The 27559-nt window shown below is 34.6% G+C and overlaps 3 protein-coding genes and 1 long non-coding RNA gene across 4 annotated transcripts; 2 read left to right on the top strand and 2 right to left on the bottom strand.

Moving 5' to 3' along the window:
* Positions 1-707: 707 nt before the first annotated feature.
* nkx2.4b (NK2 homeobox 4b) lies at positions 708-3368 on the bottom strand. Its single transcript, XM_051139167.1, has 2 exons — positions 2890-3368; positions 708-1526 (listed from the first exon to the last, which is right to left on the bottom strand). Exons 1-2 carry the CDS (start codon positions 3230-3232, stop codon positions 943-945), a joined length of 927 nt encoding a protein of 308 aa, XP_050995124.1. The 5' UTR covers positions 3233-3368; the 3' UTR covers positions 708-942.
* A 744-nt stretch (positions 3369-4112) lies between these two features.
* On the top strand, positions 4113-7645 carry LOC127183344 (uncharacterized). Its single transcript, XR_007830027.1, has 3 exons — positions 4113-4231; positions 5051-5337; positions 7233-7645. It is a non-coding gene; the product is annotated as an uncharacterized LOC127183344 (long non-coding RNA).
* Positions 7646-10731: 3086 nt separating this feature from the next.
* nkx2.2b (NK2 homeobox 2b) lies at positions 10732-12231 on the bottom strand. Its single transcript, XM_051137884.1, has 2 exons — positions 11838-12231; positions 10732-11388 (listed from the first exon to the last, which is right to left on the bottom strand). Exons 1-2 carry the CDS (start codon positions 12025-12027, stop codon positions 10859-10861), a joined length of 720 nt encoding a protein of 239 aa, XP_050993841.1. The 5' UTR covers positions 12028-12231; the 3' UTR covers positions 10732-10858.
* A 5369-nt stretch (positions 12232-17600) lies between these two features.
* On the top strand, positions 17601-22278 carry pax1b (paired box 1b). Its single transcript, XM_051137883.1, has 5 exons — positions 17601-17851; positions 18541-19146; positions 19800-19933; positions 20448-20646; positions 21349-22278. Exons 1-5 carry the CDS (start codon positions 17842-17844, stop codon positions 21423-21425), a joined length of 1026 nt encoding a protein of 341 aa, XP_050993840.1. The 5' UTR covers positions 17601-17841; the 3' UTR covers positions 21426-22278.
* Positions 22279-27559: the final 5281 nt, after the last annotated feature.

Below are 27559 nucleotides of genomic sequence, written 5' to 3'. Positions count from 1 at the left end.
CGAAAATAAAGCTTAATATAAACGTTAATTGTCTCTAATTAAATGTTTCGTAAAAAATGGATTTCATGAACAGTAAAAAAAAAAAAAAAAAAAAGGTGGCTTTTCAGTTGAAGTTGAGGAAGAAAATGAGAATATGACTTTGCTCTCAATAGCAAATAAAAATACGAAAACATTTGTGTTGAGGTACGGAAATATATATATTTTATCTAAATCGCCACAAGCAGATAAGCTCTTTAATATGTGTTTTTACACAATTTAAATTAGTGTAGTGTATAAACAGTTTTCTCTCAGAAATGCTCATTTTCACAATTCATTACAAAGAAACATTAGCAACACTGAATTAACGTGAAATTTTAAAGCAGAAAAAGTGGAAATGTTTTATTTACAACTTTCAGCGTGTTTTTAGCGCATCCATTGAGATTTCCGTGGTATGATTTTTTTTTATTTAGCGTACTTTAATGCTGTTAGTATTTTTCTATTTAGCTATAGTATTTTATCCTATAACGCAGAATGATAAGAACAATTGCTGTTCGATTTGCTATAAAACTTTTTGAGGGGAAAAAAGGATTTAACATTGATTTCACGTGGTTTTTCATATTTGCAGCACTCATATTTATTTTGTTTCCTTTTAAACTTACAAAAGACTTCAAGAAAGCATTCTTTGTCCAGTGTTAGATATGTACACGAAACATTTCTTCATCTACAGCTTGTATTTTACAAAGCAACAAAACCGATGTCGGATTAATGGCATCACGCTAGACTAGTCTTCATCACACACTCTTCATCCGCACGAAAGATTTTCATTCAATAATGATTTAAAGTTACAATCCATACAATTGAGTGAGCATTCGCTGCATCAGACGAATGCTGTTTTTAAAAAATGAGTTTTAAAAAAGTTCCTCGTGGAAATTATGTGGTAAAAATGCTCGCCGGCTCAAGTAATCACCATGTTCTGCCGTACAGCAGGTTGGAGCTCACCATGCCGCTCGTGTACTCGATGAGCGCGGCGTCAGTCTGAGAGAGGCTGTTCATCAGAGGAGGACTGGGCGACATTTCCTCCAGATCCTCGGCTGAAGCTAAAGTCTCGCTGCCTAGCACGTTCTGCACCTGCTGATGGACCGACGTCGGCGTGCTGGAGCCGTTCTGACACGGTTTACCGTCCTTTACCAGCACCGGCACGGCTACGCGTCTCGGCGACTGTTGAGCGCACAGGTTTCCGCTGTCCTGCTGCTGCTGCGACGCTTTATCCTTCGCCTGGCGTTTCATTTTATACCGGTGATTCTGGAACCAGATCTTGACCTGAGTCGGGGTCAGGTGAATCATGCTGGCCAAATGTTCCCTCTCCGGTGCCGACAGATACTTCTGCTGCTTAAACCGCCGCTCCAACTCGTACACCTGCGCTTGAGAGAAGAGTACGCGCCGTTTCCTTCGGGGTGCCGCGTGTAACGTCACCATAGATTTACTTGCATCCATTCCCGGTAATGTTCCCATGTTCATGCCCGCCGATGGACCCATAAACCTGGAGACTGGAGAGAACAAGACTGTTAACATCGGCGCCTAGTTTATACAATATCTCTTTATTTGAAACCTTAAGTAGTGTTTTGAAGCCTAACACTGTTAAATGATTTTTAATTTTATTTAAAGAAAATAGTTAAGTCTTTCCTCAAAGTTTCACGTTTAATTCGATGTTACTTGCCGTTTATTTGTAACCCCAAAAGCAGTCATAAGGGTCAATTTTTTAAATTGAGATTTACAGTTCATCTGAAAGCTGAATAAATAAGCTTTCCTTTGATGTATGGTTTGTTAGGACAGTATTTGGCAGATAAACAACAATTTGAAAATCTAGAACCTGAGGGTGCAAAAAATCTAAATATTGAGAAAATCGCCTTTAAAGTTGTCCAAATGAAGTTCTTAGCAATGCATATTACTAATCAAAAAATTAATTTTGATATATTAACTGTAGGTAATGTACAAAATATCTTCATGGAACATGATCTTTACTTAACATCCTAATGATTTTTAGCATAAAAAGAATAATTGATAACTTTGACCCATTCAATGTATTTTTAGCCATTGCTACAAATATACCCGTGCTACTTATGACTGGTTTTGTGGTCCAGGGTCATATTTGTAAAATGTACTACCGATTTCTGAGTGTTGCTGAAATGTATTTTAATTGTAGCTTTTTGGTATGAAACAAAAATTAATTTCATGTAATATAAAATAAGTATAAATTATATTAGATTTATAGCCTATAGCATTATTTACATTTTGTACAGAAAAAAATGTAAGTACAAAACGTCCACATAGGCCTTAATAAAATCGAATAAAAATAAGAATTAAACTTATAAAATGTGTTCAGTGTAAAGCCGTAAATAGAAAATAATGAAACGAAATTCTATCAACGCTAAAATAAAATTGCTGTAGAGTTTAATTTGCAATAATTTTCACTCAGAAATAGCTACATTTGTCAAACAAATTGAAAAACGGAAAGTAACGTTGAAATAAACGTAAAATATTGAAGTACAAAGACTGAAATAAACGAGTACGTACCAAAAATTGTTCTATTTACTATTTTTTTTTTTTTTTACATATTTATATTAATATTTCTTATTTATATTTCATTCACAGATTTCTGGCGTGTATGCAATGGACTTGCATTATTTAAAGCATTTAGCCTAAATAAAAAGAAACATTCAGGAGAAACTCTATAAGCCTAGATATGACAGCTTGACAGTGTGTAAACAAACGGCTGATTGATTTCTTTAAAAACTAGAGAATCGAAGAAATATATGCGGTTCCAAATGGCAAAAGCCTTAATAACATGCCATTTTTAGATGTATATCTTTCAGTTAAGGCATAAGGGATGATTTTGTTCGTCGCACTCACTTGTTGGGTATCTCGGCTCCGGGTTCGAGCCGTACCAAGCCGTGGCCGTCGCGCCGTTCCTCATGCTCTCCTGGTAGGACGGCAGGTCTCCCATGCTGCCGATAGTCCCGTTGCAGTATCCTCCCATGGCGCTGTGCGAGAACTGCGAGTGCGGCATGTGGTAGGTGTTATGGCTCATGCTGTGCTGCTGCAGGTTCGCCTGAGACACCTGAGTCTGTCTGTACAGAGGAGACGCCAGGCTCGCGCTGCTCTCCATGGCTGCAAACTTCTTGAAGGTCTCCTCGATCGGGCTCAAAATATCGCTCACTGAGAAAGGCGTTGAGTGTTTGGGGCTCAAGGACATGGTTCAGCCCGCGAGCGAGTTTGCTGAAGCTGCCACAAGCCCGTGGATATGCGCGCCGACCGCCAGACGCCAAGTGTCCGCCGTGCGTAACCGCGTTTGCTGAGGTCCGAATGCGCGCCCTGGAGAAAGAGGCGAGTCCTGGACGCTCTTATTTCTGCCTTATTCCAGTCAGACTGCGGGTTTACGACAAACACGGGGGGCGGAGCAACGAGCCAAACGAGCCATTGACATCCTCGTAATTGAAGAAAATACTCACGGAGCAAAAGATACGCAAAGAATGCCATCAGAACGGCTCCGCTCGCAAATTTGTATCATTTTGAGCTTCCAAGTGGCGTCAGCTTTTTTACATCAATCTATCTAAGCTTTCGCATTATGATAAGTGGCGCTCACAATCCGAATTCTCCTTCAAACATCGGAGATTTCTTTTTGTACCAACTTGAGAGCTCGGTATGACATGCAATGCGTCAGAATTGGACGCTCAGGTTGTACAATTTCACTTCTGATGACAGTTTAGACGCTAAAATCACAAGGATGTGATATATATTTGGTTTAAAATTACGGCAGCAACTATCAATATGAGCTACAATTCATCTTCGTATTCAACTGAGAAAAATAAACTCTAAACTAATGTATACACAACTATGAAATCATTTTAAACGTTCTAAAACGATCCTTATTTTCCTTGTATATTATACTCGCGCATTTGGTTTTATATTAAAAGGTCGTGTAACACATTTAAAACGTGGCTAGAGATGTCAAATTTTCCAGTATGCAAATTGAGGATCCTTTAACCCTGTAGAATATGAAGTCAGAGGGCATGGCCAAAAACCACAAAACACAGCCGTGTGTTTCCAGCTCCACAGTCAGCGGAGAGCAACGTGCAACTAAAAAAGCGAAGGAAAAGTTTCTAAATAGCGAATATTCGTTTATTTCCTGCATTCGTTGCCTTGGATTTCGCAGGAGTCAAAGGCAGAGGTTCGAAATGAAAGCATACACCAGGTAATATATATAATTAAAGGCAATATAATTAAATAAGAAATGGTGTGGACGAAAACACAGAAGGAAGCATGTCAGAATTTTTCATTCGAATTCCTTCGTGATAATTTAAATCTGATCTTGTTTTTTGTTTGATAAGGTCTTAACATCGCTCGTTTTGTGATTCAAATTAGTGGAAGAGGATTGAGCGTTGAAGATTAAACCTGAACGTTTTTAACGAACGAATGTTTATTTGGCCATGTAATCTACATATTAAGCAAGCACGATAAAAAGAAAATGATAGATTTCGTTTATTCAGCCACAACGTTGAGAATGCAAAACAAAAAAAGCATGTTTAAAACGACACCGCAAATACAAGTCCTGAAACAGTTGCATTATATCCATAATGTCACCAAATGTTTGGAAAGGTCAGGAGCGCATGGCGCGCACACGAGTTATCTACATTTTTAAACACATGCAGACCTGGAAGGACTTCGTTTTAGTTGCGTTTGACTGGATTTGTGCAATTTTAGCATACCTTCCACAACAACAGAGAACACTTTTAATTGCTTGCGTAAAATACGACGAGAAGAAACAAATTCACATTCATTTACTGCCTATATTAGCGCTCTGTTGTTTTTGTTTGTTGTTTATACTTATGTTTTTGATAGCTTTAATATTTTAAAAGATGTAAACCATGACTTTTCTTATCACAAAAATACGCGTTTTCTTTGCGTCATTAAATCATAAATCGGCTATTGAAAATGTGTGTATGAGAGGTCCAAATTGTAAAGCAGAAATCGACTTTTCTTTGTTTAATCCGCTTTATTTTATCCTCCAAAGGCTTGTGCACGGTGAATCTCCAGGTGTACATGTGGCACCGTGGCGCTCTTGAGGACGCATTCCAGCCTGTGATGAGGTGAAAGGTCCAACGCAAGTGACAGAGCACTTAAACAGCCTTTCTTCTGCTGCCTCCCGCAATTAATGTTATTGAAGGATTGAAATGATGCTAATAGTTAGGCAGAAAGCCTCTGGCAGTGTGGAAGCACAGTTTGCCAGTGCATTTTAATAATCACGTTTATAAAAAAGAGTCAAGTTAAGGAGAATTCCCTGCAGTGATTTCAAATGAGGTAAGGTCTGAGTGAATGATAATAAAATCATTAGCCTTTGAAACTGTTTTAATGCCTATGCATATTTCTTTATGAGCTCCACGAATAGATTTGTGTGTCGTAATACATACTTGAACTGGGCATTAGGCCTATAGTTCGGTGCTTATACGCGATTTTGTAGCTTATTGTAAAAATACTAAATATTGTACGTTATTTCTAGACGACTTTTCGTCAGCATTAACTTAAACATGCTTTTTATTAAAAAATAAAAATAAAGATGAAGCGCATGGCATAAATGCTTTAAAAAAAAAAATCTAAAGGAATGGAAAATGACACAATCTTTCAAACTTATATTTTTACTATTTTACCTGATACCAAAATATGCCAAATAAGGACTTTTATCTTATCACTTCCTTGCAGTTTGGGAAAGAGGCCATTTGAAAGTTTAAAGCCCGTTCTTTTTATTTTTTTCGTTTTGTTTTGTTTACTTTGTCGCTAACAAACTACAAAAGTTGTTAGTTCACATTAAATGTAGACTATTTGCTATAAACGAGGCCTAAAGAAAATTTTAAGTCCGTAAAGCTTTATTAAACACTTACTGTGTTTAGAAAGTTAAATATAGGATTTCACGACCAGATCAGCTGCTGTAATTCTACACAGTTCCTTATCGATTACGTTTTGCTACAGAACTCGAGATGTAGCTATTCTTTGCTCGTAATAGTGTACAGTGCATGTTTATTACGTTATTTTACATCTAAAATCTATAAAACATGCCATAGACTCATATATAGAAATATATAAACTATAATATGTACAAATTATAATTTATATAGTTTATTTGCAAATATACAAATAATTTATAATTTGTGTAACAAACAAATCAACTCCCCTGTAACGTTGTTTTAGAATATCTCGATATTACCAGTATTACCTTTAAGAATTAGGGTGATTATTTTTATTAAAAATGCATAAAAATCCACTCTGATGTTTCAGGTAAAACACGAACACCCGTGTTAAACAAATACGTCTTCTGTCCATATATAGGCTATATTACTTAAAGAATACGTATTTTTATTTTATTCATGGTAGAGAAAAAATAACGTTCATGGCTTAATCATATTTATGCTTATAAATCAAATAATACACCATATGATGTTTTGATGAATCATATAGCTTTCAGTAACGATGTGAATTGTAGCCTCTTCTAATTTAAGCATCTGTGACGTTAATTTGAAACTAACATTTTATGAAATCTTACTGTGCAAGAAGAAGGTTGCAGGTGCACCGCACATCGAAACACTAAACTGTAAAAACCTTTTCGACATTTTCAGGATTTTATATAAAAGAAAATTTTACTGATTTAAATATATTATTGCATGGGAAAAGAATGTGTGATTGTGGTTATGGATTCCTATGTGATAAGTATGATATGTGATAATTATTTTTTAATAACGCTTTCATTGTATTTCTCTTAAGATATGTGTTTCACAAGATAAATAATTTTGTAATATTATGATATAAGATTGTTGTGCAATATATTATATATATATATATAACTTAGAGTAAAAGCTGTGATGCAATTTTATCCAACCGTTGTCCTTAAATGTATCAAATATTTGATAAAGAAATTCCACAATATATCTAAGATCGCTTACAAATGAATCTAAGCAAACATTTTTCCCCAGTGCAAATATATCCGAAACAAAACGCAGGGTTTTTAGGCCATGTTCTCTGCTGAATTCACGTCTGACCTCTAATCTCCTCCCCCTCTTCAGCTGAGCTTTCCATCGGTTCTTTCTCACATACCTACCCACCTTCTCTCCCTCTCTTTGTCCTTCCTCTTCCCCCTTACCTAAAGCAGCAAATCTCTCATGCTCTCTCTCTTTCTCTCTGTCGGGTTTAAATGAGATGAGCAGTAGGCCAGGCAGCTGAGCTCCTGCAGCATTTGAAGAGGCGACCCACTCTGCCCACTTTAAAGACTCGGTTCAGACCACCTGGCATCCCCGCAGCTGACCCACATCACCCCATCAAACCAGTCCCTGGATAGAGGATTTTATTTTATTTTTTTTTTTAAGCTTGCTGTTCCTGTTGTGTTTATTTTGGTGTAATCTGCAGTCAATATAATTAGCTTTATATATATTCAAAAGGGAGTATAGAAGTCTATGTCCTCATTTTGATGAGACTTAGTATACAGTATGTTTTGACAATATTGAATGCTAATGAGTTATACAAAGTATGACATGCAGATAGATAGATAGATAGATAGCATTTATTTCATTTCATTGCTTTACAGCGCATTTGTGCGTCATAGGTCATATTTCCATGTTGTTTTTTGCTGTAAATTGTTGTTTTTAAAAATAAAGCCTATTTATGCATCTGTGTCAACACTCCACTGCGATGAAGGATGCCAGGACGAAGTGACATTTGTTTCTTCCTTGATATTTGCTGAAGTAAGCAGATGTTTTGTGAAGATGTTTGTCTGAAGAAGAGCCCTCGAGAAAGCTTAGAGCACTCAGGTACATCCACGCACAACCAAATGACATCTGACTTTACGTGGAGACGTTCAGGTTCAGCAAACACAGCCATACAAAAAGAAGTTCTGCATCAGCAAAATCACCAAATCTCTCCCACTGCCATCACTTCAAAACACCATGACTCAGAAACAGGCACCGGCCAAAAAACATCACATGCGAAATCTGAGTTTAACGCCAGGGTCTGAATGAGACGTTCAACATAAAATCAAAATAACGGTTCCAATAAGGGTTTCATATAACGATACAATAGAAGAACCAACTTTGGTTCCTCAAAGAACAGTGCTTTTTAATAAACAAACATCTTCTGTGCAATGGAAAGGTTCCATGTATGTTAAATTTTCTTCATGGAATCACTGATGCCATTAAAGAACGTTTAACAGATATATAGGTATTGAACCATGTGATTAAACAGCAACTAACAGCATCAATTATAAGACGGCATAGAGTCTTCTCCACATCTGGACGGATTTCTGGATGTGTTTAAGCAAAAGTGATTTAACCTTCAAAGCGCACATCTACACATGTATCTTCTCCATTTGAATCACTATGAACTCAAAACTGTTCTGGAATGTCGCCACCTCCAGGCCAAAAAAAGAGAACGTTTAGAATGTTCAGTATTCCATTTACTTTCAAAGCAACTTTAAAATTTAGAGAATTTCAAAACTAGATACAAAAAAATGCTTCTGTTTTGGAAGGGAAATTTTTTTAAAAAAAGGTTGCCTAAAAATGTATCTAAAGTTTTGCGACGTTCGACCGTCGCCATAACGTCATATCCTTCCCATAATTCTAAAACAGTGAGCTCTTTAAAATAAAAACAAAAGTAAATGAGGAATTCAGTGGACAGTGGTTCGTGGTGGCAGGTGAAAATGATCAATGTGAAAAAACAAACCTGACTTTCATTTAGAGATCTACCGAGTCAATGTCAGTTTAATGGGATATCATGGGATGTCAACTTTGAAATCGGAGTACTTTACCATAGAAACTTTTCAAAGGTAATCTTTGAATTCATCTTTGTATGACTTAGGCCTGGTCTCACAGACAAAGCTTAGACTAAGCCAGGATTAGGCCGTAGTTTAGTTAGGATGTGTAAGTAATTTTTATAAACATGCCTTAGAAAAAAAACATTACTGGTGTGCATTTTAAAACCAATCAGGGCCAGTTTCTTTCAGATGAAACAGCTCAGATGTACATTTTAGTCTGGGACTAGGTTTAAGCCTTGGCTATTACATAACGTAGCACGCTGTACAGTTAAAAATGCATTCAGTGCCATTCTTATTACCTTTATTTAATTAACTTAGTTATGCTATTTAATTGTCTTTATTTATAATACGCTTGTCCACTTCGTAATTTAGTCCAGAGGGGGAACTTTGATGTTTTGATGACTTTGTCTCTACAGTCAAGTCCACTGTCACTTCTACAGCTTAAATGTCCACATGTGGACTTATAAGTGGATTCCCTTTTTAATATGTGGTGGGTTGTAATTCTATTCTGCTTTTGGCTGTAAGATCGTCTTTTGAATGCTTTGCATGATTGAATGCATTCTATGCTTAGGCTACAATAAGTTTACGTAAGAGGTAAGAAGAGTTGTTGTTTACTTTTCTGTTTGCAAAAATTAATCATGTCTGGTTTGGGGAGAAACCGTTAATGGAGAAATTGAGTTACAAGCCGATCCTGTATCGTTTATTGTTTGTGTGGCCTCATTAGTCCAAAATAACTTCAAATCTAGTTTCTAGATTAAATCCTTATAAAATACAATGCTGCCACCAAGTGGTCATTGAAGAGAATGCAGTGTGTAATAGGCCCTCGTAATAGACGCATTCACCAATTTGGCAGTTCGAGTTCAGATTATGTTTCTTAGGTTATAATTTACGGTATCTTTTCTTTTTCTTTTTCTTTCCATTTTTTTGGCTGTACGGTTTAATAAAACGAACTAGGATTTCACTAGCCCTATACTCAATAATCAACCAGCGCCACCGAAAGTGTTTTAATAAAAAATAGGCCTAGACAAAACAAAACTGACCCATAGTAAATTCCACGTTTTTTAAACATGTAACAGTTGAGATATTTGAACTATATATACATATTGAAATGAAAATGAATTTGAAAACATTTTATTCTGAGTGTTTTCTACTCATTATCTCATTATTTGTTTAGTAGGCCGATGGGTTTAGGCGCCTTTGTAACTTGTCGGAGTGTTTGTGAAGCGGCTTAAATCCGCCCTGAAAACACAGAAAGTCCAGAAAAACACGCGAAACAATTTATTTTTATGTGGTAAGAAAAAAAGTGGACGTAAAAATAATTTCTGGGGGCAAGTAGGCCTTTTAATTTATTGAAAAAGTTATTTTTCGACTCAAAAGGTGATGGAAAGATAAGCTACACAAACGGATTTGACACTGTTATAAAAATATGAATGACTTTTAAAAGATTTTATTATTATTATTATTATTATTATTTTTTTTTTTGCAAACAAACTGTAGCCGAAGAGCCGAAAAGCAGCTTGAATCACAAAATAATGGCGATGACGCGCTTGGTTATTTACCCAAATGTGCAAATCTTTAAAATTATATACACTCGCATCAATTCTCACATCAATTTTGCGTGATTTTCAGGAAATAAATGTTTATTACAGGTTAGTCAGAATAATTAATTTCAGTATACAAACAAAACAGGAAACAATAGATAAAAATGTTCTGAAACCGAAACTAATTAATTTTTTAAACGTTATCACATTGTCAGTAACCTACTTGTCGTAATCTTGCTACATTACTGACATATTTGACTGTTAAACATGAATGAAATTTCCTCATCAATACACTGTAAAAAGCATAAATATATCTACAAACAACACTTTTACAAGATGGTGATGTCCCAGGGTGTAAGTATTACAGTTTCGACAATAAACCAACGTCGGGAAAACAAAAAACACAATTAAAAAGCTATTTCCACTTTGTAGAAATGTAATTAATAAAGCGAAAGTTTCGTTGCGTAAAAACTCTCCATGATGCTCATCACCAGGACCAAGGCTGCATGTGGCCCAGATGACTGACAGATGTCAGATGTGTCATGATGCTGGAGCAGACATTATGACTGTGTTGAATCTGAGGAAATTGCTTCATATTAAAGGCACTATATGGTGCGACTGCTGGAAGAGTAGCAGTGATATCCTGAGGACTGAGAACGTGACACGGTCTTCCGTCCCGCACCAGGACGGGAATAGAAACCCGGCGCGGAGAGAGCAGATACGGGTCCATTCCTTTCTCAGCCCGGGCTCGTTTTACTTTGTACCGATGGTTCTGGAACCAAATCTTCACTTGCGTTGGAGTCAAATGTAAGATCTTGGCTAGATGTTCTCTCTCAGGCGCGGATAAGTATCTCTGTTGCCTGAAGCGTCTCTCCAGTTCAAACGTTTGAGTCTTTGAAAACAGGATTCGTCTTTTGCGCTTTTTCCCAGAGTCCTCTGAACTTTCTCTGTCCCGATCAACAGACTCATCCGTGGACAGTTCTGGCGTTAAATCCTCTGGAGATGCTGATGGCACTGCTGAAAATTATTAAATGCAATTGTTAGTGCAAGTAAGGCTACTAATATTTAAAATAGACCAACATACACTTTTAAAAATAAGGTTCCAAAATGGAATTTTCGGATTTTTCAAAAATCTCCGTTAATAATTCTTAAAAGAACAATATATTTGTGTGAGGGATATTTTAATAATCTAAAGAACTTTTTTTTTTCACTATAAAGAACGTTTATGTTTCAAAGTTGTTTAAGTTTCTTTATGGAACCGTCGCTCAGTAACCTTTAATCATTTTTAAGGGAGAAATTGCGTAAATGCGTAAAACTATAAAGACGATAAAAGCATTTCTTTAAATTCCGTAGAATTTTTTGCATTTTTTATTTATTTTGGTTCGAATTTTTAAAAAAGGTTTTTCATATATTAAAGTAGCAAAACTTTAAGTGTTTATTAAAATAATTAAAACGCCTAAACTTACATGGATATTTGTGGGCGCACGGAGATCCGATCCAAAGCGCATCTCTAGAGGATGCGCCCTGCTGGTTTCCCGAAAGCCCTTCATCCGCCTCATCCTCAGTGTCTTCAGTCACCGATCCCTCATCGTTCGTATCCGGGAGGTCTAAAATATCGCGGACAGAGAATCCTGACTTGGAATTCTTTAGGGACATTTTCCAAACGTGAGAGTGAAATCTCTCCAAATGCGCTTTGGTAAGTTATAAATGAAGATCCGCCGGATTGGACAGCGCACACACACACGGATCACAGATGCTCCTCGGATGCTACAGTGCTTGACCGAACCAATCCATTAGTCTGGTCCATTTAAGGTCGGAGATGAGTGTTGGACCCGCAGGAAAGCGTCCAAAAAGGCCTTGATCGAGGGCGGATCTCTGGAGTCAAGTGCTGCGGGTGTGAAATAGTGAGTTGAGCTTCTATCAGCGGAGCATCAGAAATGCATGAGTGGGATGAGGTGACACGACTAAAACACGCAAAAGGGGGGAGAGAGACACCACCCGAACTCATTTACATATCAGAAGCGTCCATGGCGCAAATGGAAACCCTTCGTTATAATTATCTTTAAAACACGCATTTTACATTTGCAACACGTGATTGGTTGGAAACATAGTGTGTTGTGGATGATGAGCCGTTTGCGTCGAAATGGGGTTGTTTAAAATGGCAAGTGCGCAAATTATGGAAACCTTTTGGGTCAATATTTTGCTTAGAGCTTAAGTCAAGTGCCAAATTCATCAAGCAAACCGACCCATATTTGACGACAAGTGCAGAATCCTGTTACTGGCCTCCTTCAGAATTCATGCTATATGCTGTAGGTCATTGATACTTAGTGTGGCGTTTAAAAGCTTTTCGTTAATGATGCATTCAGATGTTTGAAATTGATGGCTCAAGGGCTGCTACTTCACTGCATACTTGTTTTAAAATGATCACAACCTAATGCATTTATCTTAGTATTTTTAGACTACTGCATTACGTTTATTTATTTATTTTATAAATTAATTCCGAATCTGTTGCAGATTTGTGTGGTTCAATTATTTATTTCTTTATATTTTATTTTTTAATTTTAGAAGTTATAGTGATTAGGATTAATGTAAGTTTTTGGGAGTTATCTCAATGACAAAAAGTACCTAAACTGGACTGAATTCACCCACTATTTTATTTAGAACTATTTTATATTTGAAGAGTTCAGATGCAAAACCAGCTAAAATCCATCTCGGCCAAAAATGAGATAATGATACTGAGTGACAATGATACTTCTACTTCAAACTCGCTAAATTCCAGCCTTACATAGAAACCTATACAAAGTAGCCAGAAAGAAATGCTGATTTTAAAGAAATACGTCAGATTGATTGAGGGGCTTTTGCATCTGATCTCTTCATTTGTTCTATGAAATTTTTTTTCTAAATCATTTAAAACTTTTTTCCACCGTATTTTTCTTTCAGCTTTGTATTTTTAGGTCCATATAAAATTGTCTTTAAAGACATTTCTATGCAAAAAAATAATTCGAGTAGAAGTACATCGAAGTCTTCACGAGTTTATAGTTATTTTGATAACTGTTACTTTGTAAAGTTATAAGTTATAGGCGACGCTGAACGCCTTATTTATTTATTTCTTCAGTATTATATATCATCTGAAATGATTTGTGTGTCTCTGGTTGTCTTTCTGACAGTATATGTGATGTGAATGTTCAGTGGGCTCTGCGTGCGTCATGGGTGGTCGGACTGTGCAAACACGTCTACAAACCAACAGCTAAGCTCTGGACAATAGACCAATGAAAGGCTCCCTCTGGAAGTTTTTGTGCTAGATCAGGTTTTGCATTTATTTGGGGCGCAGAAATAATGGTTGATTGACGCCCTCGCACAATACACCCAAACTGGTAAAATAAAAGTGAGCGCGCTCCTTGTTGTCATGGCATTCAACTGGCCTCAATGAGCGATTCCTTCATTCATTCATGTTTGGAGCTCTGACTGTCTTATAAAAACCAAATTAGACATTCATAGCGAAATATTTGAGAGTTTTCTCCAGCACTCTAGATATTATTCCCTGCGGTCATTGGTGTAATGAATAATACAGTTGAGATTGAAGATTCAGTGCTTTGAAAGGTTAATGCTTAATGTACACAGATCAAACTCTCAAGAAAAAACATGAAACAAATCTCAAGGATGTTTTAAGAAAGTTGTAATCTGAAGAAATAAGTGTCCTCTGAAATTCATGAGCGTTAAACAGCTGAAATAGCTGGATGCAATCTATTTATAAACTTTCTTGCAATGCGCACAGGTTTTGTACTGGAACTGATTGATCGCAGATGTTGATGTGAGCGTATGCATCTCAGTTTTGAGTGAAAAATAAAACCCTTGGTGTAAAGACAGTACACTCTTAAAAATAAAGGTTCCATAGGGGTGTTTTTGCACTGATGCCATAGAAGAACAAGGTTTTGTTCCCCAAAGAACCTTTCAGTGAGCAGTTCTTAAAAGAACCATTTTAAAGAACATTTTAAAAAATCTAAAGAACCTTTTTCAACTATAAAGAACTTTTTCTGCATTTAAAAGGATCCATGGATGTTCAAGATTTTTCATGGAACCTTCAATGCCAAAAAAGAACCTTTATTTTTAAGAGTGTAGGTTTAGTCCAGTGCGATGACATTAACTAGTATTTTCTGGAAAAAGAAAATGCTCTTCGGGTCAAAATGACCGTTTTGTATAAGTGCGCCATCTAGTGGTTGAATGTAATTATAGTAACATCTGTAGCATTGCTCTAACAAGTTTGAGAATTAACTGTTGGTCTGTTGGTTACACAAGAGGCTTTCTAAAGAATTCAGAACAAACTTTACTTCTATGGCATTAGACTGTAAATGTAAAATAATTTTAGGTTGTTTATGTAACTTATATGCAGTATTGCATACAGCATGTTAAAAGCATTTTTGATATTTTCTTTTCATAAACTTTTGTTATTTGTGCGCTTTTTGTCTAGATAGGTGTCTTACTGTCCCAGTTTGCTCAATAGCATCAGCAAGACACTATTATAACTTGGTGTAACTAGTATAACAAATAATAGCTGTGTTTATTTATTTATTTCACAAAAAGGGACAGTGTACATTAATCAACAATTATGAGTGTAAATGTACCCAAATTGGTCTGAAGGCTAGTTTTCATTGGTAGTCCCTTTACCAGATGTTATTATTAAAAACTAGAGAAAGAAAAAAAAAACAAAATAGAAAAACAATAACAACGAAATTCAACCAAAAATTATAAACGACTCTCTAAAATATAGTTAAACAACAAATTATACAAAATGACAAGAAAGTAAAATATAGAAATAAGTAATAAAAAGCAGCTTATCAAGATAAATAAACAACATTAATGTTCACATTGTTGATTTATGAAGAAAAAAAATGAATCATGTAATTAGTCCTTTTGATGTTTTGAAATATATTGTCTAGTTATTGTCTTTTAAGTGATAAGAACGTAGGCATAATGCATGCTTTGTTTCCCACAAAGTTACCACATTTAGGGTTTCATTGTAGCTTATAGTTACCAGCCTAATTTGGCAGGTATTTTAAGATTTGGTAATTTTATGGAATGCATGCTTTTTCTTTCTCTTTGCCTCCCTCTTTTGGTGCAGTCTGGTATTTACAACCCACTTATGGGTTAAATAACATAAGTTGTGTTAATTAGGTGCTTCAAGTCACTAAGAGGCCTTTAAAAACCTTCACTTTGGTGCCTCTGATATTTAGAGGGAAACTGTGTTGTGTGAGTCAGTGAATGGCAGTACTGAAGGAGGGGTGTGTGTTTATTGAGCAAGTGTTTATTACAACAAAACTTTTTTTTTTTTTTTTTTTTTTTTTTTTTTTTTAAAGCAATGGTAGTTTGCTTTATTGGCATGAAAATTATTTTACATTCATATTCTTAAAGCATCTGCATACAATTAAAACACCGCAGCAGACAAACAGTATTGTGTAAAAAAAATTATTAATAATAACTGTAAAGAAAACAAATATAGTTGACATTGAAAGATAAAAAGGGTCAACGTTAAAGACTAAAAATGTATAGGTAAAATAAAGTTTTGAAATAAAAAAAAAATGAAAATAGTAATAATTACAAAGAGCAATACTTCGAATCATGACATCAAATCAAGTTTTTTTTTTTTTTTAGCACACTGTCTACTGGATAACATACTTTTTAAAAATTCCTTAATTCCTTGTGTGTTTTCTCATTAATCAATCAAAATCAATAAATCAAATAAATCTAAATAAAGAAAACCCCACTGACCTAGATGTTTATATTAGCCTATACGTGTCATATTTCATATATGACGTCACATGTCATATATACATTTTTATTTAATAAAATATAAACTGTAGGATGCCAATTAGTTTATTATTTTGTACAAAAAACAATATGTGAACCTGGACCATAAAACTAGTCACAAGGATCAATTTTTTGAAACTGAGATGTATGCATAATCTGAAAGATGAATAAGCTTTCCATTAATGTATGGTTTGTTAGGACAATATTTGGCCGAGATACAACTATTTGAAAAACTAGAATCTGAGGGTGCAAAACAATCATAATATTGAGGAAAGTTGTACAAATGAAGTTCTTAGCAATGCATATTACTAATCAAAAATTAAGTGTTGATATATTTAGGGTAGGAAAAGTATAAAATATATTAATGGAACAAAATCTTTACTTAACATCCTAATGATTTTTGACATAAAAGAAAAATCGATAATTTTGACCCATACAATGTTTTTTTTTTTTTTTTTTTTTTTTTGGCTATTGCTACATATATTGTGGCCCAGGGTCGCATATATGGTGTTTTGGAGCAGATGCGTTTCACTTGCTGCTTGTAATTCCTAAATTTGCCATAAGATGGCGGTGCTGTCATACTTTTTCCTATTCGAGGTGCTAACGCTAAGAAATTAAGACCATAAATTCCGAATGCGTTTCTGATAGTGAGTTAATGCATAGGCCTAGTCACTTTTTAAAATACATTTTATAACATCTTCGTTTCCTTCCACTTACTTTAATTAATTGTCATTAATTACAATGTCTGTAACCTGCTATTTAAATTTATAGTTTAGCTATTTGTTTTCATAGTTTCAACTTTCGTAATTAAATAACTTGTAACTGCAGTTTGTAATTTTGGAAATACTCTGTGTTTACTTTTAAAATGCTTAAGCAACTAAAAAGTTTACAATTTTTGTAGGCTAATTTTAGTGGGTCTACAAAACTTTTATACAGTTCGCCTGCTACATATAAAATAGAATTTATTCTATGTACATTTAACATTTTAAATATAATATTAAATTTAAATCTAAATAGAATATAATTTTTCATTGCAATTACATAATTGTATTTTATGTAATTCTATATTATATTTTTTATAATAATATATCATATTTTATAATAATACTAGGATAATGTATTTCCAAAGCGTTGTCTGCGTATTTGAATAGACCCTATATGGCTTTATTTACATTACTAAAGTAGGGTATAGACTAGGCTACATTAAAAGATAACAGAAAAGTTGCATATATTATACAGGCTTATTAGAGATAAATTTCTATTTTCATTTTCATATTTGAATAGTCAAATGCCACTGCTTTCCGTTGAGTTTTGCACGAAGGCACTCCTAAAATGGCAAGAAAAGTACATTGTGAAGCTTCATATCCGTGATGGGGCAAATCGTGAGGATCGGGCGGAGTCACGATCTGTCTAGTGTGATTGATTCTTGTGACGCGTCAAATTGAGCGCACGAGCTGGTGTGCTGGACGGACAGAGTTTCTCAAGTGGATCAAACATTACTGTAAAAAGCTGCTCAGTCCTAAACTCAGACACTTCAGCCGTAAAAAAAGAAGGAGAGGGCAGTCCTAAACGGGAGACACGGGGAGACCTCTCCAATGCTGCACGGGACCCACAGCAGCACAGTTAAAGGTTAAAGGAGCACAACCACTGTAGGGAAATATCACGATGCAAATGGGTAAGTTCCCCTTGATCTGTTATACCTAGTCAGATTGACGCCGAATAGAAAATAAAATGCATAATAGTTCTCTACCGGCACTGATGGTTGCATAAAGAATCTTTACGTTCCACAAAAGCGTTCTTAATAGTGGAAAAACCAAAAATTGTTCTAATTTGCTATCGTTGCGAGATCCCTCTCTTTTGGTTTCTTTTTAAGAGAGTACGATGCATCTGTTCAAAATATGTGTTTTGTGTAAATATGCTGTGTCTTTGGATGCTTAAAGAGCATATCATATAGCCTATAACTTTTTAAGCATCTAAGTATTCGATTGATAACTTGAAGATTAAAATCGAGAACTTTGTTTTTAAAATCTACAATTTTTGTCTGCATTTTTCATTAGTCCCTATTTTGGTTCCCTGTTTTCCAATTGGTATTTTTGAAAGAAACACAAAAACCCTTTGAATTTTAAAGAAAGCATTCAGTAAAATTATTTATGATAATATAGATAATTAAATGATTCTCTTTTAAATTGTGGAAGATTTATTTTTGGTGTTATTATTATTATTATTATTGTTATTATTAGGAGTGTTGATGATTTCATTTACAGCCACAAAAGTGCAAGAAAAACTGTATACTACTAAAAATGATGATATAACTAAACTGTATTAGTTAGAATATGTTGAATATGCAGTGCTCGGTTCTTGCAGATCAGACGTACGGGGAGGTGAATCAGCTCGGCGGGGTTTTTGTCAACGGTCGGCCTCTTCCTAACGCGATCCGGATTCGGATCGTTGAACTGGCTCAGCTCGGAATCAGGCCGTGCGACATAAGCCGACAGCTCCGGGTTTCCCACGGCTGTGTGAGCAAAATTCTGGCTAGATACAACGAGACCGGCTCCATTTTACCCGGTGCTATCGGTGGGAGTAAACCCCGGGTCACGACGCCAAACGTGGTGAAGAGCATACGGGATTATAAACAGGGCGATCCTGGAATATTCGCTTGGGAAATACGCGACAGACTGCTGGCCGACGGTGTGTGTGACAAATACAACGTTCCGTCCGTGAGCTCCATCAGTCGCATTTTAAGAAACAAGATTGGGAACTTGTCTCAGCCGAGCCAGTACGACAGCAAACCCTCACCCCCGCAGATCTCCTACAATCCCGTGTATCCGTACTCCTACCCGAACGCCATGTCACCGACTGGTTCCAAACTCGGGAGTCCTCCGGCTGTGTCTGTCAGCCTGTCCCGGGCCTGGCCTTCAGTTCACACCGTCAGCAACATATTAGGAATACGGGCTTTCATGGACCCCGCAGGTAATCACACTTTCTGTGTAATCGATAGGCCTTCAAGATCCTGGCGTAGTTACTTGATGCTGGTATTATGCGATTTCAAAGATAAATGGGAATGTTCAGTTCTCATTACCAGTTTGTCATCCAATACAAAAATCCGAAATTTTGTATGACAGCGTGTTTGCATTGAAATTAAGATAGATGAGGTGTTTGGGGAATCTTTTATGCATCTGGATTAATTGTGTTGCATTGCTTCTGCACTCTTGTGTTACTTTTGAGATTAAAAATTGACTTTTAGGTTCTTCAGATCAGCATGATTGCAGAGAATAAAAAGAAAAGCTTTTCTTATGGCATCAGGCAGCTGTGAGATTCTGCTGAGCAGAATTTGAGACCTGCGTTTAAAACTAATTTAATTTAATAAATAACAAATTTAAACGCCCTCACAATAATGCCTGTATAGTGTTTCTGTTGCTAAATGTGACTAATGTTGTTTGCATGAGAAGCCCGTCATTTTTAGACTGAGCCAATTTGAAGTTCAATTCTTAATCTTAAAATTTACTCCAGATTAGAGTGCATCTTGAAAGCATAGTCTTTTATTCTTATAACTGTTGTTTTTGTGAACATGCAGCAGCTGGAACTATTTAAACGGGTTTTGTTTTAATTATTTTTTTTTACAGCTATTGCCGGTACAGAGAGTTACCAGCCGAAAATGGAGGACTGGACTGGCGTCAACAGACCTTCATTTCCTTCCGTTCACGGAGTCAACGGGATCGACAAACCTCCAATAGAAAGTGACATTAAGTACACCCAGGTGAAGTTTTATTTATTGGTTTATTTGTTTTAGAAATATGCATAATTTACGTGGACATGTTTGAGTTACAATTTTGTGGTGTTCTTAAAAATTAAAGTTGCATGGTTTTCTCATGCAGAACATTTTTTGGTTCCTTATTATTATTTTTATTTTTATTCTGATTATGAAGGACATTTCAGTAATCTAAAAAACATGTTTCCACTATAAAAAACGTTTCGTGCATTAAAAAGGTTCGATTGATGTTAAAAGTTCTTCCAAAAAAGAATTGTAATTATGTTTAAGAATGCGAGAGATCCGCATTTCTTAATTTATTCTTTCTCAATTGCTTAGTCAAATTTAATCTTGTAAGTTTCATCGAGTAATGTTGCGTTATTATGTGGAGTTGTTAAAAAAAATAGTTAATTGCATTTCAGTTTAATCTCATGAATTTATATGTTTCTGCTTTTATTAATTATTCTTTGCTGCTCGTTTTGGTGTAAATGGAAAAAGTCATGTTTATTTTTGTCATTTATAGGGTTCGTCAAATTTATCGGGATATGTTCCTGCGTGCGCGTACTCCGCCACTAATCAGTACGGTGTTTACGGTGGACATGCCGGTAATTACGGGCACTGGCAGTCTCAGGGCGCCAGTCTCACCCATCCGAACACGGGAACCATGATACAAAGCCCGAACCTGCACAGCGCCATATCCTTCAAAAACCCGCCACGAGAAGGTGAGACTGAACTCTCAGTTATTTACGTGTGAAAACCTGAAAGAACGAAAAAAAAAAAAAAAAAAAAAATGAACTGAAAGAATATGTGTTAGTATCTTGCAATTAACATACACAAATTATACATTTTAGCTAAAAAAGAATATAAAAACGCTCAAGGAAAACATGTTAAACTGTTACGGTGATATATAGAATATAATATTAAAAATACATGCACTTTACATATATGTACTTTAAATGTATTTTTAGAATAATTTGCAGAGTAAATTTATATTATTAATCAATCAATCAATATGCATAAGTTTACGGTAAAATTATATTTTTTATCGTTGTTGAAAGCAAGCGCTTACGGTGAAACATTTATAAAGCATCATATTTGTTTACAATTTATTAAAATTATTCTTTATGTAATTCTTATTTTGTGTAATGGAGTGTTTTATATTGCATTTTATGTTATTTAGTTCATGTTTATTGCATAATTTCCTTGTGTTACTCTGACGTCATTTGTAGGGCAATTTTAATTAACTTTTATGACATTTGTGGCCTTCCATTGTACCACAGCTGCATGTTTTTATCTACAATGTACCCCAAAAAATACAGTGTTGGTCACAGTGACATTGCAAAGGAAGTATAGCCTTTACAAACAGCTGAATGGCTCATTTCCATCTTGTTTGCTACATAAACACTCCTCTTTTTTGGCTCCAGCTGTAGAAAGAAAGAGTCCTCTAAGCAAACAGCAACACGAGGGTCTGAGCGCCGTTCATGGACTCTCAGAGTCATAAGAACACAAAGACCACCGGAGAAAAATAACTTTCATCTGTTCATCCTTCATGTGCAGCTTCAAGGACTCACTCAGCAGTAAGTTCTGGATGAAAAAAAACACACCTGAATGTTTCACACCCTTGTGGAAAAGTGGGATCTGAAGCTGTGGAGATACCACAGAGGATTTCTGCAATATTTGCAGTAGACTTTTTTTTCTTGTTCTTTGGTGCAAATAAATTTTAGCGTCAGGCTGTTGTTATAAATGGGCTGCAATTTGTTTGAATATTTTCTTGTTAGCAAAACAACATAGTTAGAGGGGAAATGAATTGAAACTGTCCATGTCATTGCATTTTCGTGTCTGTATGATATTGAATGGCCTGTTGAGTAATACACATATACATCTATTTTTATAAATTCATTTCTGCTTAAATAAAGGCATGTCAAAAGTGAACAGTCGTTTGCGTATCATCAATTCAATGGCTGATTTTTAACTCAACAGCCACAGTCTAGATAACATGTTTACAGAGAGATTATGTGGGATTTAGCTGTCGATGTTTGTTCACATGACAGAAGATTTGGTCGGACAACCATAAAAATAAACAGACGATCCCATCAAACTGTTGCAACACGTCCGCTTATGTGACCTCAAATGTACAAGTATATACATAAATTATGGGCAAAATATACATTAACTAAATTAATTTGTGAAAACAGTGGTTTATTAAATTAAGCAAGTAACGAATAGCATCTAAGATAAACGAAGGAAACATATTAGCCTACTTCTAATTAATTTTTCTAAATCGTTTAGTCAGATTTCATTGAGTAATATTGCGTTATTATTTTAAAAAGATCATTGATTCGCTGATTGCGTTTAATTTTCATCTCATAATATGAAACGAAGGAAAACAAAAGAAAAAATAGTAAAACAACTATTAGATAAACTTTGAAAGAGCTAACGAAGGAGAACAAACGAAAATGCACCAATTGAACTATATTTCCCGACTTTAGGTGAACATAAACTATATTTCCTGACATATACGGAATATTTCCAGTGTATTTTTACTTTTTTTAAATGTTGAACTGGAGTTTTTATGATGGTATTTATGATTTCACATTTCCACTTATTAGTTGTTAGATTTTCTTAAAAAAGAACAACAATAATAGCCTTAATTATGATTATAATAACAAAGCCGAAAAGTGAGGTTTTGCGTCTTAACGATTTTTTTCTTTTTAACGTTTCAGCGATTACATGTTTAAAGAACAGCCTAGAGTATTTGGTGTTTACATTTAGATGTTTACATAAGTTGGTAGGATCGAATCAGCACTTCAAAATCCCTAGATATCTTTTTATTATTATTTTGTGAAACTGTTTGAAACCGGACTGAATGCTGCAAACTTGAAGTTGAAGTTATTGGTCACACTGTAAAGTGTGTTGAACTTGAGGAACATCTGGTTTTACTTTTAGGAGTAGGCAAGCCTAAAAAGCCGTTCACACTAAGTAGGATAGAGCTACAATGATAACTGTTAAGATAACTAGAGTCCACCCCAACCGATAACGTTTATTATAAGCGCGCATGCGTAGATATATTTTCTGGTGCTTTAAATAAAAACCGTGCTAGTTATGGATGCTGATTAGCTGTCAATGTTTTTATAGTTCTTCAGCTGTTCTAACTGTTCTCATTAAATTAGAACGATTATTAAGGCTGAATATCTTTATTGCCTTAAGCGGAAACGGGTCTTAAAGGGATAGTTCATCCCAAAATGAAAATTCTGTCATTATTTATTCACCCTCAAGATGTTCAAAACCTGTATGAATTTTTTTTTTTTTTTTTTTCTGTTAAACACACAAAAATATTTTGAAGAATGTAACCTGTCTCCATTGGCTTTCTAAGTATTTATTTTTGTTTTTTTGATGTCAGTGTGAACAAGCAATGGTTTGGTTACCAACATTCTTCAAAATATCTTCCTTTATGTTCAACAGAATAAAGAAACTCATACAGCTTTGGAACAAATGATGACAGAATTTATATTTTCAGGTGAACTATCACTTTAACTGGCTTGATTCATAATTAAAGGCCCATTATGTCATTTGAACACTTGTTAAAGGAAAGTCTCAGCCAATCAGGTGAAACCTTATTTGACTACCCTAATGCTTTCACAGGTGTTTTTAGTGTGTAAAGCAGTTTTTGATATACTTAAGTTTTACTGCTGATTTAAACACCAGCTATACTATCTGTAGATGTAGGCATGTCTATGCATCATTTGCCATTTGTAAGTAAAAGTAGATATTTACATAGAGATATCACATAAACCAGGCACACCCTGAAAACAACTATCCTGGAAAAAAAGTTGGTCATTACAACTCAAGGCAAACTTTTTTTTTTGTACTATCCTGCTCTTGTTTAGCAGAATCCGTGTATGTTCTTATCTGAGTGAACTATTGGTCTTTGTCTTTACCGTCTGGAGCTTCTTCTTACTTACTCAAAGCTTACCTCTTGTGTTAGCTCAGGCATGTCCGGCAGGTAACGTGAGATGTAACATGGTCCAGTTGCAAACATCTCTATCTGAATGAGGGTGTGCAGCACTCTATAAGGAGACTTGCGACTTGAGACTTTAAGAAGTTCAATAATGGCTCGGCTCAATGAATCAAAGGGTTTTACAATCACATGACCAATAAGCAAAAATGCAAGATAAGTTATATTGTGTTACAATATGTTCTATAAATGATGTTTGGAATATTCTGGACGGTTTCCGTACGGGTCCGCAGTCAAAGTGTTGCAATCAAACTTTATATAAATCAGTCATTTTCATGCATATAATGCACATGCATTGACAGTGGCACCAAAAAGTACGCAACTACATTAAAAATCTGTAATGTTATAACTTAGAGAACACTATTGTAGGGTTTTAGGATTAAAAAAAAAAAAGTTATGATGAAAACATTATAAATTATATAGATAAAATTGTGCTTTTTCTCTCACTGATTTTCCAGAATAAAAACATTTTTAATTGATAATTAATTATTATTTATAATAGAATTTGTAATGAAAATATGAAATTCTTTCACTTGCAGCCATTTTGTTAAAATAGTGTGTGTGTGTGTGTACTTGTTTTTGCTACATTGTGGGGACCAAATGTCCCCACAAGGATAGTAAAACCTGAAATTTTTGACATTGTGGGGACCGGTCCCCACAATGTTAAAAAATGATTAAAAATAGTAAATGATGTTTATCTGAAAGTGTAACGATGCAAACATGTTTTCTGTGAGGGCTAGGTTTAGGGTTAGGGTTGGGTTAGGGGATAGACAATATTGTTTGGTCAGTATAAAATCTATAGAAGTCTATGGAAAGTCCCCACAATTCACAAAAACAAACTTGTGTGTGTGTGTATATTTATATGTATCATACAGTCATTTATATGTGCCACACAGTCAAATGTTGCAATTAAACTTAAACTATAAACTATATAAATCAGTCTGTGTCATGCATATGATGCACATGCATGGACAGTGTCACAAAATAAATCTGTAACTACATAAAAAATCTGCAATGTTTTTATTTAGAGATGGAAATGAGCATTGTTTCAGGGTTTTAGAATTAAAAAATGAAAAGTCATGACAAAAACATTATATATATATTAATTATATATGTGTTTTTGTCATGACTTTTACATTTTTTTTCATATATATATATATATATATATATATATATATATTCACCTTTTATACTATATATAAACATTATATGTATTGCATTTTATACATTTATATTTTTTTTAATAAAAATTAAATATATATGAACTATATATATTTTTCTCATTGATTTTCCATAATAAAAAAACTTTTTAGTTGATAATTAAATATTATTAGTAATAATGTAATTGGTAGTAGAAATATGAAATTCTTTCACGTAAATCATTGCTATATATATATATATATATATTATTTCAAATTACATATATATTACCTTTTATACATTATTTTTATAAAAATTATATATATATATGAAAACTTTTTAAAATAAAACGTATATATTTGTTCATAATTTTTGGATTTATATTTGTATGTACATTTTTTACATTTTTGTAAAAAAATTAAATGTATCCATTTTTATATTTAATATAACACTATATATATATTTACAGTCCATCAAATACTTTTACTTCAAACTCGCTAAATTCCATCCTCAGCCCAATCAGAAGTACTGGTACTTGCATAGAAACCTATACAAAGTAGCCAGAGAGAAATGCTCATTTTAAAGAAATGCGTCAGATGGATTTAGAGGCTTTTGCATCTGAACTCTTCATATATATATATATAATATAATGATATGATAATATAATTTGTTATGCAAACTTTTGTATTAAATTGGAAAAATGCAAAACATAATGCGTCAGACTTTTGGACCCCACTGTACACAAAGCAGCATGATATACATCACTGTGTTATTTTAAGACTTCGCAGACAAACAAAGAGCCGGTAAAGAAACACATCAGATCTTTAAACATCCTAATCCACGTCTCAGACATAATCCTACAGAAAATCCTAATTTTGAGTGAACACGCTCACAGCATCACAAGAAGAGACCAACGTCAAAGGCTGACGCTAATTATGGGGTATTATGGTACATGCCTTGCTGTGTAAAACTAGTTTTGACTTTTGTTAGTTATGATTGTCCTCCACACCTCGAAACATCATTAATCTTGTCCAAGTCAAACACGATTAGACGCAGCGCACAGCTCTATTTCAGGCCACAGGGTTTGAATGTCTCGGAGCAGCGCAGACAGCAGGCGCCGGGAGATGCACTATACAGTCAGAGCGTGAAACCACAGCCTGACGTCTCCTGCCTTACTGCTGTCTTATGTGTAGGACTACCTATCACACACTCATTCACGGGCACCACACGCATTCAACGTCCATTCAAATAAAACTGCATAAAACACAAACAAAATGACAAAATACACCCAGTTTTGCTTCCAGAGTAATTCAAACAGTCTTATCCTCAACAATGACACAAGGCCTCAAGTGTGTATCTCGGAGAGCAACTGATGAGTTGCTAAATAATTGTGCAATGCATAAAAAATAAATAGACCTATCAAATTTTAAAAGGGAGGAGAAAGCACTTCCCGCATCTTTTGTCGGTGCTGACGTCAAAGGATTCGCATCCAATTAAACTATGCAGTACTTTGACGCCGGTTCAGCACGGACAGGTTGTTGCGTGACAAGCCCTCATCTTCAAAAACCGTGAACAAACTCTTTAAGCAAAATAAAAAATGTCTCATTAAATACAGGTTTACTGCTGTACCATTTTGTGCTGACCACAGTGTGTTTTGTATCATGCAGTGTTAGATTTTTTTGTGTTTGATTTTAAAGACTTTTTCTTTTACATGGTGTATTTTTGATGTGCAATGTAAAAACCTTTTGGTTTGGATGTATGTTTGGCAGATGATTTTATCCAAAGCAACTTACGTTGCATTTAGGACATACATTTTCATTTATGAAATTCTGAAATGTGAGCTGAAACACTATATAAATACTATTTCAACTATTGTACGTATATTCTTAAAAACAAAAAAAAATTTGTAAAATAAAACTAAATTATTGGGCCTTTATATTTCATGATTATTTTCAATGTTTGATTAGAGACTGTAAAGTTTAATGTTTAATTTTGAATGACAAACTATTTTTTCTAAGCCAATTGATGTCCAGTGTATGAAATGCAATACATTTTTATTATTAAGAATACATTTTCTAATTGAGTCTCCAAAGTTCATGATATTATTCTTTTCAGATAATTCTTTTCAGTCTGATTTGAAAAACTTTTCTTCTTTTAATTTTGCATGAACTAACTAACTAACTAACTAACTAACTATATATATATAAACAATTATTTTAAAACCTTTTTATTTTTACATTTTGCATGACAAATACTTTTTGTCACAGCCACCTGATGATACAGTTTTATTATTACAAAATAAATAAATAAAACAACACTGAATTATTGGGCCTATAAGGTTCATGATAATATAAATCTTTTTATTTTTAATTTTGCATGACAAATTATTTTGTCACAGGCACTTGATGTCTAATGCATAAAATACAATAAATCAATCAATCAATCAATAAGGTCCATTATAATATTAATCTTTTAAAATT

The sequence above is a fragment of the Labeo rohita genome, chromosome 20, assembly GCF_022985175.1.
Source record: "Labeo rohita strain BAU-BD-2019 chromosome 20, IGBB_LRoh.1.0, whole genome shotgun sequence".
Lineage (NCBI taxonomy): Eukaryota > Metazoa > Chordata > Actinopteri > Cypriniformes > Cyprinidae > Labeo > Labeo rohita.
This window is presented reverse-complemented; position numbering and strand designations above follow the sequence as displayed.

Bases quoted from the DNA above. Each gene is read 5' to 3' on its own strand.
- nkx2.4b (XM_051139167.1), bottom strand. From the start codon at position 3,232: ATGTCCTTGAGCCCCAAACACTCAACGCCTTTCTCAGTGAGCGATATT. The intron at 1,527-2,889 runs GTGAGTGCGACG...TGTTCTCTCCAG, and splicing joins GGAGCCGAGATACCCAACAA to TCTCCAGGTTTATGGGTCCA.
- nkx2.2b (XM_051137884.1), bottom strand. From the start codon at position 12,027: ATGTCCCTAAAGAATTCCAAGTCAGGATTCTCTGTCCGCGATATTTTA. The intron at 11,389-11,837 runs GTAAGTTTAGGC...AATAATTTTCAG, and splicing joins GTGCGCCCACAAATATCCAT to CAGTGCCATCAGCATCTCCA.
- pax1b (XM_051137883.1), top strand. The intron at 19,147-19,799 runs GTAATCACACTT...TTTTTTTTACAG, and splicing joins GGCTTTCATGGACCCCGCAG to CTATTGCCGGTACAGAGAGT. The intron at 20,647-21,348 runs GTGAGACTGAAC...TTTTGGCTCCAG, and splicing joins CAAAAACCCGCCACGAGAAG to CTGTAGAAAGAAAGAGTCCT.